The following is a 12,182-nucleotide window of genomic DNA, read 5'->3' on the forward strand; positions in this document are numbered from 1 at the left end:
TAGAGCATTACATTAGAACTTTACATTAGTATTCTTTTCTCCACTTCTCCCACCCCTAAGCTATTCTCCTTGGCTTAAATGTCACTATTTTGGACTACATCTCAAGATTCTGTCACTCTTTCATAGTACTGTATCTTCATACCACTTACCATAATTTTTAACCACAGACTCCACCCCCTTATTTATTTACTTAATGTCTGTCTTTTCCATTGGACTAATTCTTATTTCTTGATATAGTACTTAACACTCTACTTGGCAAATTAAGGCACCAAGTGTATGTTAAATAAAAAGACCAAGGAGCTCTTGAATTCTTTTTGAATGAACCAAACATTAAGTAGACCATTGTTTATTTAGCCATTCTCAAACTAATAAATATTCATTTAATTTTATTTTTTTTGTAATTGCAAACACTGCCCTTATAAATATATTTGAATACATATACAGGTATTTCTGTGGGACATATTCTAAAGTGACATTTATGAGTAAAAGGTTTTTTTTTAATTAAGAAATTTTTTGTCCTCTAAAAAATTGTCCTGATTTACACAACGAATGTGCCTATTAGTTTCTATTGTCTTCTGCCAATAGTTTTGAACTACATAAACTATTTTTTAATAGATTAAAATAGTTTAATATATTATTCTTTTTATTAAATTTTATTCTCTTCCTTTTTGTTAGCTAGTACTAAAACTGACGTTTTAAAAAACATAGTTTTTTATTTTCAGACACAATAAAGTACCAATTCACAGGCTTAAATATTCCGTGGCACAATATTTCTTAATTTTTCTCTTTAACAAAGCAAATTAAATGAAAGCTAAAAGAGGAGACCGATACATGTTTAAACAACCTTATAATAATATTTTGTCAGCTCCATTCACTTAAAAAATGTTTCAAGTCTTTTACTTACCATATGTATCATATGGATCCACGTTAGGGCTAGGCATATTCCACCACTGGATGGTTGCATCTATACCACCACTAAAACACTGTTCTCCATTAGAACTAATAGCTAGTGATAGAACAGGACCACTATTATAGGAAAAGAAGGAAAAAATTACTTATGAAGCCTAAGAAGAAACTCAAATCCATACTCCCCCAACCTCTAAATTTACATGATATCTAAAAACTGTTAAAAATAAACGTGTAAACTTGAATAGTACTGATTATATTCTCACTAATACAATTATTAATCAAAATATTACCCAACTAATATATTTTCTAATAAAAAGCAAACATTATGAGAAAATTACAAGGTTTGAAGATTGATAAAAAATAGTGAACAATAACTATGGCTGTTAATTTAAATACAAATTCAATAAAACTTACATGTGGGCCCTAAATGTGTAGATAGGCTCTACATCTAAAGAGGCACTCCTAAAAGAGGAGAACACAAGGGTGGGGGAGGAGAAGGTAATTAAATAACTTCAAATCACTGGCTGACATTCAGGAATCATTAGGTAAGATCAAATGAATGCATAAATAGGATGACAAAGAAGAATAATTGCTTATAATTACTAGCAAATTTGGAAGAAAAAAAAAAAAAAGACAGGCTAATATGAAAATACTTGCTTTTTGGCAGGAACTGTTTTTTGCAAGTTCCAAAGTTTCAGAGTATGGTCCTCAGAGGCAGTAACCAGCACAGGTTCTACAGGATGAAAAGCTAATGCCCGTACTCCATCGAAATGGCTACGTAGTGTATACTTGGGATTCCATGTCTTTCGAAAGGCATCTTTATTGGCAGGCAACTACAAAGAAAGAGTCCAATATTAAGTGGTAAAAGTAGTAAATTCATAGGCATGTGGAGTTTCGTGTGTTTTGGCGTGTTTAAAATATACATATTAAACTGCTTTGATAAAATGTCCAGTGGAAATTTAATGTACCTTAAAAACTTGATAACCAATCTTTATCATTTAACAAATGATACTAAGAAGAATAACTTCAATTAGCTTTCAAATACCTATATCAAATGAAGAGTTTCTTAATCTGTTTTACCTAATCATCAGGCTAAACCCAAAGGTCCTATTAAATGTGAGATGAGAACAAAAAAATTACCATGCTGCAATGTTTTACATGGAAACAATAAAAATTATATAAATTACTACCAAAAATCCAAGAGAACAGTATTAATAATACAGTTGTCATTTGGAAAATTAGCATGTGAAAATTTTAAAGGCAGCAGATTAAGATACTTTCCAAAAGTCTGAACTAAAGACACTTAAAGAATATTGTCATCTTATCTTTATTATCATTGTTGATATTGGTACGAGGTTAATCATTTTACCTTCATTTCTCCATCTGTAAAGATAGGCTGTGAAACCACTTCTAAAGTAGTCAAAAGTTTACTAGAATTTAGTTGCTTATATACTTTGAAAATATAAATGAGAATAATAATCCAGCCCACCAAGGCTGATGTCTCTAAAAGCATGCTAATATAGGTAAAACATAAGTATAACATGTAGAAAAAAGGAGTTTGTTATAAAAGGGAAAAATTTAATTTGCTGAAAAACTGCAAATTCATTCATACAAAATCTAAACAAGTATAGTTAACTCTCAATTGAGTGTTTATTGTCTATAAAAAATTTAGTTCAAGACTAGTTTCACCTCTAAACACTATCCTTCCCATCCAATCTCCATCCTTTCCCCATCCCTCAAATGAAGGACTAAGTAAGTGTTCAGGAAATGGCAAGCTAACTTTAACATTATCCTTAAAAAAATAAAAGTTTAAAAATAAAACATAATTTTTAAGAAGTATCCTGAAGGCAAGTGATTCAGGTTACCTATTTTTCTCTTGTTAACACCATAATATGGCTTAATTTGAGTAGATAATTGAGAGTTGACTACTCAAGATAGATACTTATCAACCAATATTATAAGGTAATCAATCACCCCAAACTTCTAGCTAATCCACCACAATACCTAAGAAAAATTTAAACACCACAAGGCAAGTAGTTACAAAAGAAAAACTACGTCACTTCAAATCAACATACTGACACACTTAAACTTATCTTTTCCATGCACCTTGACATTAATTCTGTTTTATAAGTGTTTCCAAAAAAAATAAGGAGCCTTCTATTAAATCATTAAAAAATTAAAAATAAAACTGCACTTACATCATAACTATAGTCTGCATCATTTGTTACCGTCAAGTCTGCAAGGTCTCCAAGGCCCAGTACACTTAACAAAACATCATCAGAACCCATAATAAATGACTTGCCTCCTCCAGATGGAAACGTTATTGGTTCAGCTATAAAGAACAAAACCGCTTCTTAAATGCTGAAAAATCATACAGTACAAGACAATATTGTGGGGGAAATGTAAGCACTTAACAGTTACAATATTAATATAATTAATTTTTATTTTCCCACTTCCCTCCTATTTCTTCCACTCAAAAAATCCTATTACTGAGTAGTAATAAACAAATGTTTATTTGCATATTTATAAACTGCAACATAATCTTCCACAAATCAAATATGCACTAGATATATTATTCCAGGACGGGACGTGGGGGCACAAAGGCTTTGTCTATTTAAATCACTTTTCACTTTTGTACAATTATAACTATACTATTTTTTAAATGTTACAGCTTGTTAAGTCCTTTTGCTTTGGATCATATTTGCTTAGAAGTGCTAGGTATTCTAGTCCCTGATAAAAATTAATGTAAGCATTCAAATGTAAATGGTTTCTAGTCTGCAATCGAGTTTGTAAGTTTATCGAAATGAAGCCTTACATTGCTCAGATTACTCCAGGAACAGCAATGTTCTAGGAAAAGGGCAGTTCTACAACCAACAATGTCAGCTTCCTTTCCATAAAAGGTTAATCCATGTGATGTTCAGAATGCCTTCCAGTTTTCAAGCTTTGACTATAATTTTTTATTTTAACTTTCCTTTTATTTACCATACTTCTAAAAACAACTACTCTATATTAACTATAGAACTTTAAATTTGTTACTTTGATCAATTAAAATCAAACTGCCATAATCAGAATAACTATACTATTTTATAAATATTTTGCTCCAACAGTTACAGTATAAGCAATAATTCTCATTATTTCATACATGCTTTGAAAGCAAAATTTTAATCTGAAAATGCAAGAGGAGGAAAAGTACATGTCATTGTAATACAAAACAACTCAACATATCAAAACACATTTAAAATTCATGATAAAATTCAAAAGAGAAACATCATATAAAAACTCAAGCTAATTATTAATTCTGAAAAGTTCCTATGAAAAATGATGATATCAACTTAATACACTACAAGCATCACAGGTGTAATGAAATTTGTCGGTCATCACCAATACTACAGAAAATAATTGTAAGATACAAGTCAACTTCTCCTAAATATACACTACTGCAAAAATAAAATTCATCTCTATTTAGAATGTCTTATTTTAGTATTTCTCAAATCAAGCTAAAATATCAAAGTAAACTATACAGTTTGACTCAAATAGGGTCCTAAATGATGACAATACTAAAATGAAGCTGTGAGTGAGCAACCAATCTAGAGTGAATCTGACAGAAAATATACACAGGTATGCTAGTAGTATTTAATCTTGCAATGATTATGCTTATTGATTATAGTACTGATCCTTCCTACCAATACCTAGTATGCAATTATTGGTAATATCAGAAGCTGCAATGAACTATAAAATAAATTATGTTTTCATTAGACAATATTTTCTCAAAGCATGTTTAGCCTGTTTAAGGGCATATTTTTCTTTTAATCTCATAATTTGTTTGTAAGACAAGTTAGAACAAAATGCCACAATTCCTCCCACTCACAATTACACACTCATTAACACAAATCTTGAATAAAAGCCCAGTAAATCATTTTTAACATAGTAACAAATTATTTTGCATTATTACATATAGTCTTTTTGCAGAGACATTGCTGATTAGCTTTTGACAAATTTAGGGGCATGTAAAAGGAAGTGCCTGGGCAGTATTAACTACTTTTAACCATTTCTAATTAAACACATTACTACATTTCTCCATCTCTCTCTATATACATATATTTACTTACATACAGCAAGCTATATTGTTCATTCAGCATTACATATGTATCTATCTAAAAGAAGTACTAAAAAAAATTTTTTTTAATGTTTATTTTTGAGAAAGACAGAGCGTGAGTGGGGAGGGACAAAGAGAGAGGGAGACACAAAATCTGAAGCAGGTTCCAGGCTCCAAGCTGTCAGCACAGAGCCCAATGCAGGGCTTGAACCCATGAACTGCGAGATCATGACCTGAGCTAAAGATGGACATTTAACCACCTGAGCTCCCCAGGTGCCCCTGAAAGAATTATTTTAAGCTGTATTACTACTTTCCATAACGACCCATCACTGGGGCATACAGTAATCACAGTAAATACTCAGATAACCTAAGAGATTTCATCAAGCAACTTAAGAATACTAGTATTATTTATTATTGCATTTCCTTTTTTTGAAATCTTAAGGTCTACACAATGGGATCTTACAACAAGGTTCTTTTCATACTTCTAGAACTAATTCTCCTTTGTATGGACACAACGGACCAAGGAAACCAGTAGCTCATATATCAAAAAAAACTCTTCCTTTCTTCAGTTTTATCAAACCTAAAGATCACAGCCCAATAATTGATCCCATTTACGTCAGTGGTGTCACTGTATATTTTAAATCTTTATTTAGAACGATCACTATTAAGTCATTCGGTTAAGCATCTGACTTCAGCTCAGGTCATGATCTCAGAGTTCGTCAGGTCTAGCTCCACATCAGGCTCTCTGCTGTCAGAGCAGAGCCCACTTCAGATTCTGTCCCCCTCTCTCTTTGCCCCTCCCCAAACTGCTTGCTCTCTAAAATAAAATAAGCATTTAAAAATAAAGGGGCAGGGCACCTGGTGGTTTAGTCAGTTAAGCGTCCAACTTCAACTCAGGTCATGATCTCCAAGTTCACAAGTTCGAGCCCCACACCAGGCTCTGTGCTGACAGCTCAGAGCCTGTAGCCTGCTTCTGATTCTATGTCTCCCTCTCTCTCTCTCTGCCCTTCTCCCGCTCATGCTGTCTCTGTCTCAAAAATAAATAAAAACGTTAAAAAATAAAAATAAAATAGAAATAAAAATAAAGGGGCGCCTGGGTGGCTTAGCTGGTTAGCATCCAAATCTCGATTTTGGCCAGGTCATGATCTCATGGTTTGTGGGACTGAGCCCTGCAGCAGGCTCTGTGCTGACAGTGAGGAGCCTGCTTGGGATTCTCTCTCTCCTCTCTCTCTCTGCCCCTACACTCGCTTGGGTGCCTACCCACCCACTCGCTCACGTTCTTTCTCTCAAAATAATAAATACACTTTAAAATACCAAAAAGCCTGAAAATCTACCAATGACTGGTTACGTTTTGTTTTTTTTTTTTTAATGGTCTGGCTGAAAACATTCTGTCTTTATAAATATTTGCAATATGACATGGAATTCAACAGGAAAGCATCAAGTTGGAGACTGCCACTGAAACAAGAGGTTATGAACTCTAATGGTCACGTCTTAGCTCTAAGTCCAAGGTGATTTGCAACTTTTTTAAATAACAAACTCTAAAAATTTACCCTTTAAAATGTGTAATTAGGTTTGTGCTTACTGGCCCCCTCCTCCTCCTACCAATAAGAAAGAGTCAGATTACTGACCTAAATTTTTCCTTTAAAAAGGACACATATACAGGGGTGCCTGGGTGGCTCAGTAGGTTGTGTCCGACTCTTGGTTCCAGCTCAGGTCCTATCTCATGGTTTCGTGAGTTCAAGCCCCGCATCAGGCTCTCTGCTGTCAGTGCAGAGCCACTTTGGATCCTCTGTCTCCCTCTCTCTCTCTGCCCCTACCCTGCTCTAGCACATGCTCTTTCTCTCAAAAATAAACAAACATAAAAAAAGAAAAGAAAACACCTCTTAAAGTAAAACAGGAAAATAGAGATCTGGAAAAATCTGGATCTGGAAAAATCAATACACTGCTATTTTTCATGCTTTAATGTATTTTGTTTTGGTTTTATTATTTTAGAGATTTTCTTTATTCTACCTTAAATTTTCTTACAGTTTATGATGAATGGTAAATATTACATGCAGAGATGACTATAAGGAAAAATGCAAAATTATTTAACTGTATGAAAAATGTGCTACTCGAGAAGTCTTAAAAAAAAAAAAAGAGGTATTCAAAAACATTTAACTGGGGCATCAAACTCCCTTATACAGCAAAAGCAGAAACAACAATGAAATGCAGTCTATAGGCCAAATTATCAGATACTGAATTATCCTATATCACAATAAACCTTTGGCAAGAATTCAGTCTCATTACTTAGAATTATAACTACCTAGACCTAGATTTCTAAGTGATTCAAATACATCTATAGATTTTCTGCTATAATCAATTTTGGTAAAAATGCCTTAAGCAGTACTTTCATTTCCTACACATTTCTAGCTTAGGCACATTTTAGAAAATTCATTACTAGGTAAGAATATCTTTGGTACCAAGTTAAACAATAATGCTGTTACCTTTTTCTAGAATAATTAAATTGGCCGTTTGTTCCATATATTTTTAGAAATTATATATATAAAGTTCCCAGTAAATGTTTGGCATTTAGTTGTCTCCTAAAAAAGCAGTAGTTACATTATCAGTAGCTAAATTCAAGCAAAATGACAAAATGACTAGTTTTTTTCCCAATATGTACTATTTAAACTCCTTTTTTATTTTCAATGTTTTTTTGTTTTTTTTTTTTTTTTTATTTATTTTTGGGACAGAGAGAGACAGAGCATGAACGGGGGAGGGGCAGAGAGAGAGGGAGACACAGAATCGGAAACAGGCTCCAGGCTCCGAGCCATCAGCCCAGAGCCCGACGCGGGGCTCGAACTCACGGACCGCGAGATCGTGACCTGGCTGAAGTCGGACGCTCAACCGACTGCGCCACCCAGGTGCCCCAAACTCCTTTTTTAAACTACTGTGTTCGTGCTATTAGATCTGTAAGCTAAAGTTAGATTTCAGGAAAGTACTCTGAATTGACCGGCAGAAACAACTCCATCTAACATTAAAAACAAAAATAAAATATGCAGACATAAAAGCCAAAAATTCCAAAATCCCTAAGACAATTATACCAAGAGCTTGCCCAACACCTTCTATGAAGATTATATAAGCTGATCTTCAGCATTTTAAAACAGCAGCAAATTTCACAATATTAAGTAGATGTGATTTTGGAATTAATGTCTTTTGTAATTTAAATAAACCTGGTAGCTAAATTTTGTACCTTCCTTTGCTCTTACAACTTCATGATCAGTCATTCTAATAGAGGCTGAACTAGACTGACTAATCATTCGTGAAGGGATAAGGGGCAGCTTATCTCCCAGATCAGCTATCTTGTGATAGAGTTTTGTCCTGCTGACCCTATAAATTAATGTCAGCAGTATAGGTTCATTTATTGGCTACTGCCTGACTTGCTAGCAGCCTTTAAAACTAATTTACTAACAAAACAGGCTTTTTGAAAGAAGTTCTAGTTATAAAAATCTCAAATAATTAAATGTCTTCAATTTTCCAAGCCATCCCTCCAGAAATATTAAAAAGATTTAAATACTTAATACATTCACAATTTCTGTAGAGAAACAGATATTCACTATGTTTTATATCTAAGTATAAAACTGAGTATTCGGTCACTCAACCAAAGTTCTGTAAGCTCAAAGACACAGAAGGTACTCTTAAAACAAAAGGAAATTTTGGTATTTAAGATTAAAGTTTAACAAATCACAGAATAAAACATGACTGTTTTCCAATTTAACTATCTTAAAAAGTTAACCAAGAAATAAGTACACATGATTTTTATAAGAGTGCTACAATTAACTTTCCCTGGTGTTTATGTGAATATTTTCCTACCATATTTACACAAATGTGTCATTAACAAATTAACCACAATTTTTCTCAAAAATTTGCTTCATTTTCCCAAATTTGCAAAGCCTAATTTATCCATGAGCTGAGATTCTCAGTATGAAAAGTCAACACTGTCATAGGCTGTAAATTTAAGAGGAGAATTTCAGCTGTAGCCTGGCAAATTCAGGCCAAAATATATAAAACTCAAAAGCATCTGCAGTACTGTGGGATCTTTTTAATTCTGAACTTCAGAAATGACAGAACTGTTTCTCATAATTTTGAAAGAAAATAGCTTCAAGAATGTCAGAAAAAAATAATTTGGAAAAACAAAAGAAAATATTATAAGTTAATATCAAGTAAAACAATTAAAACAGGCAAACCCAAGGTCACACATCATGACCCTGTATTTACATTAATGGACTGGACAGCTGTATAATTATTAAATTTCACTATGGGTATTAAAATACTAGTAACTCTAAGGGCACCTGGGCGGCTCAGTCAGTTAAGACTCTGACTTTGGCTCAGGTCATGATCTCATAGTTGCTAAGTTCGAGCCCCAAGTCAGGCTCTGTGCTGACAGCTCAGAGCCTGGAGCTTGCTTAAGATTCTGTGTCTCCCCCTCTCTCTGCCCCTGCCCTGCTCATTTTCTCTCTCATCTCTGTCACACTCTCTCTCAAAAATGAATAAACATTTAAAAAAATTTTTTAAAAAGAGTATCAGTAACTCTACAGGAATTATCATTCATCTGTGTATCCCTCCCTAACAGAATGCTACGCAGTGAGGTATTAACACTTAATGTAAATTGGTGAAATCTTACACATTTATTGGCTTAACAGTAATCCCTAACTTCTTAAAAAGTATCTCTACTCCTGGATGGAGGTATGCAATATGTCAAATAGTCTCAATTTTCTAAGATAATTACCATGGAGATTTAGATGAGGATTTTCTCTGTGACACTGAAGTGAGTGCAAATTCTCTAATAAATGAAAAACTGCCAACTGGATGTCTAACCATCAATTAAATTCAACATGAAAAAAAAAAAAATGTTATCCAGGGGCACCTGGGTGGCTCAGTCAGTTGAGCGTCTGACTCTTGATTTCGGCTAGGGTCCTGATCCCAGGGTTGTGGGATCAAGCCCCAGGGCTCCATGCCCAGGGCATGCATGGAGACTGCTTGGGATTGTCTCATTTTCCCTCTGCCCCTCCCCACACACTCTGTAATGTGAAAAACACAACAAACAAAAAAAGATTTAATAAAAAAAAGGTTTAATAATTAAAAAAAAAAGTTAGTTATCCTTACTCACAAAATAGCTCTCCTTTGTAACTTTCCCATTTATGAGTGTCGCCACCATTGGTCTGGTTTCTTTTCTAAACTTCTACACTACATTTTAACAATTCTTCTTCAACTTTTAAAATGGGGTGGGGGTGCTGTTTTTAAAAAGAATTCTCCTTTATTATTCTTCAGATTAATCTCCTCTTTCTGTTGACTTTATTCTAATAAAAGCTTTCACTCTTATCAATTACTGCCATAGATTTCCTAGTTTTCCTACCTCCCAGCTCCATTTATCTTTAATCAAATTTGCATACCATAGCCAAATGAATTTTCTAAAATTATCACAATTATCACCCTTTACTCAGAAACCACAAGTGGCACTTCAACATTCTTTGGATCAAAGCTAACTGAAATCTTGTCCTTCATCTTGCATGTGCTTCATGATCTGTTCCTATTTTTCCTATCCAATCTTATTTATCTTTTAATGCTCCATGACAACAATCTCCCTGATTTTCAAGTCAAAGCAGTTTCCCTATGTATCAATATTCACTAAAGTTTATTTCTTCCATATTTTGTCCTCAGCTATTCTTCAGGAAAGTGTAAACACTTCCTAGACACACACACACACACACACACACACACACAGTTCTATCCTCTAACATGCACTTCAACCTATCACAATTCTACCCATTCTTTCAAACCAGTTCCATCTCCTCTATGAAGCCTTTGCTGACCTTTCCCTGCTCATTCTTATTATACTTGTATGTACCATAACATTTGACTTTATTAGATATTACCTTACAGATAATTTCATGAAAGGTAACGTCAAAAACAATAAAGATGAGAAAGGATTTTATTACAGATGTGAAGTCATAATCTTCCTGAATACACAGACTGAAAAATGTGGAAGGAAAGGAAATTAGGAGATAACATGAAAGTTATTATTTAAACTGAAGAACCCAAATTACGTAATAACTTTCTTTTTTTTTTTTTTACTACAAACATTAGTCTTTTTGTGGCATAGTGCCAAGTTCAGGAGAAGATGTAAGAACACTGCTTTAATTCTAGTTTCTCAAAAATTGCTATAAGATCAAAGCAGATTTCATAACCAGATATAAGTCTTATTTAGTCCCTAGTTTATAGAATACACCTCAAATACAAATTTAATGTGTCTTCATTCTCTTTCTAAATCTATCCGAGATCCTAAATATAATAAATGCAACAAAATACAATTTCAAGTAAAAAATCTGAGTCTAATTAGCAGTATTGAGAACACTGTAAAGGTATTAGTATAACAATACTATACACATTATAAAAACATTCAAGGGCCTAATTGAAAACTCATTAAGCATTTATTAAATAAAATCTGATTCTTAATTACCATTGGACTCCACAGAAGGAAAAATAACTTTACAACATGGAAAACATATTTTTTTACTATGAATTATAAAACAACCCACCTACCTCCTAAACCATGGCCATCAAATCTATACAAATCACAATCCTCTAAACAGATTACAGGACAATGAAACACATACTAATCATGCCACATGTAAGCCAAACTATGGACTGATGACTGCTGTGTTAGTGTTTTTAAACCTATACATATTCTCAATCACACATATTCAGGACGTGTGAAATTTACCTTTCTATAGATTGTATTATTCTAAATAAAACAGTACTTTTTTTTTTTTTAACTGAATCTAACATTTTCCTTTTCTCAAAAGCACCCTGTGTTTATCAAAACTTATATTCTGAAGTGAAAGCAACCGTTAGTAGGCAATCTGGAAAAGTTAAGTTTATTTTAAAATAAGGATTTAGCTGGGGCACCTGGGTGGCTCAGTCAGTTAAGCATCTGACTTCGACTCAGGTCATGATCTCAAGGTTTGTGACTTCAAGCCCCAGGCTGGGCTCTGTGCTGACAGCTCAGGGCCTGGAGCCTGCTTCAGATTCTGTGTCTCCCTCTTTCTCTACCCCTCCCCCACTGACTCTCGCGTGCTCTCTCTCTTTAATAAATAAATAAAATTTTTAAATAAGGATTTATATCATGTTTACTAGATCT

The 12,182-nt window shown here is 33.6% G+C and overlaps 1 protein-coding gene across 7 annotated transcripts in view; it reads right to left on the reverse strand.

Moving 5' to 3' along the window:
* The window catches only part of STRN3 (striatin 3), a 106,003-nt gene that overhangs the window by 18,291 nt on the left and 75,530 nt on the right, over nt 1–12,182 (reverse strand). For 6 of the 7 annotated variants that reach the window (XR_009606137.3, XM_060619443.2, XM_060619444.2 and 3 more), the window contains 4 exons: nt 3,108–3,241; nt 1,567–1,742; nt 1,324–1,371; nt 905–1,026 (listed from right to left, as the gene is read on the reverse strand). Coding sequence is in view for 6 of the 7 variants with exons in the window: in XM_060619443.2 (XP_060475426.1) it covers nt 905–1,026; nt 1,324–1,371; nt 1,567–1,742; nt 3,108–3,241 (480 nt within the window). In the remaining variant the exon portion in view is untranslated. Of the gene's footprint in view, nt 1–904; nt 1,027–1,323; nt 1,372–1,566; nt 1,743–3,107; nt 3,242–8,234; nt 8,372–12,182 lie in introns of all 7 variants that reach the window. The other variant, XM_060619449.2, reaches the window with a different exon arrangement.

Source organism: Panthera onca, chromosome B3 (assembly GCF_046562875.1).
Source record: "Panthera onca isolate mPanOnc1 chromosome B3, mPanOnc1 haplotype 2, whole genome shotgun sequence".
Taxonomy (NCBI): domain Eukaryota; kingdom Metazoa; phylum Chordata; class Mammalia; order Carnivora; family Felidae; genus Panthera; species Panthera onca.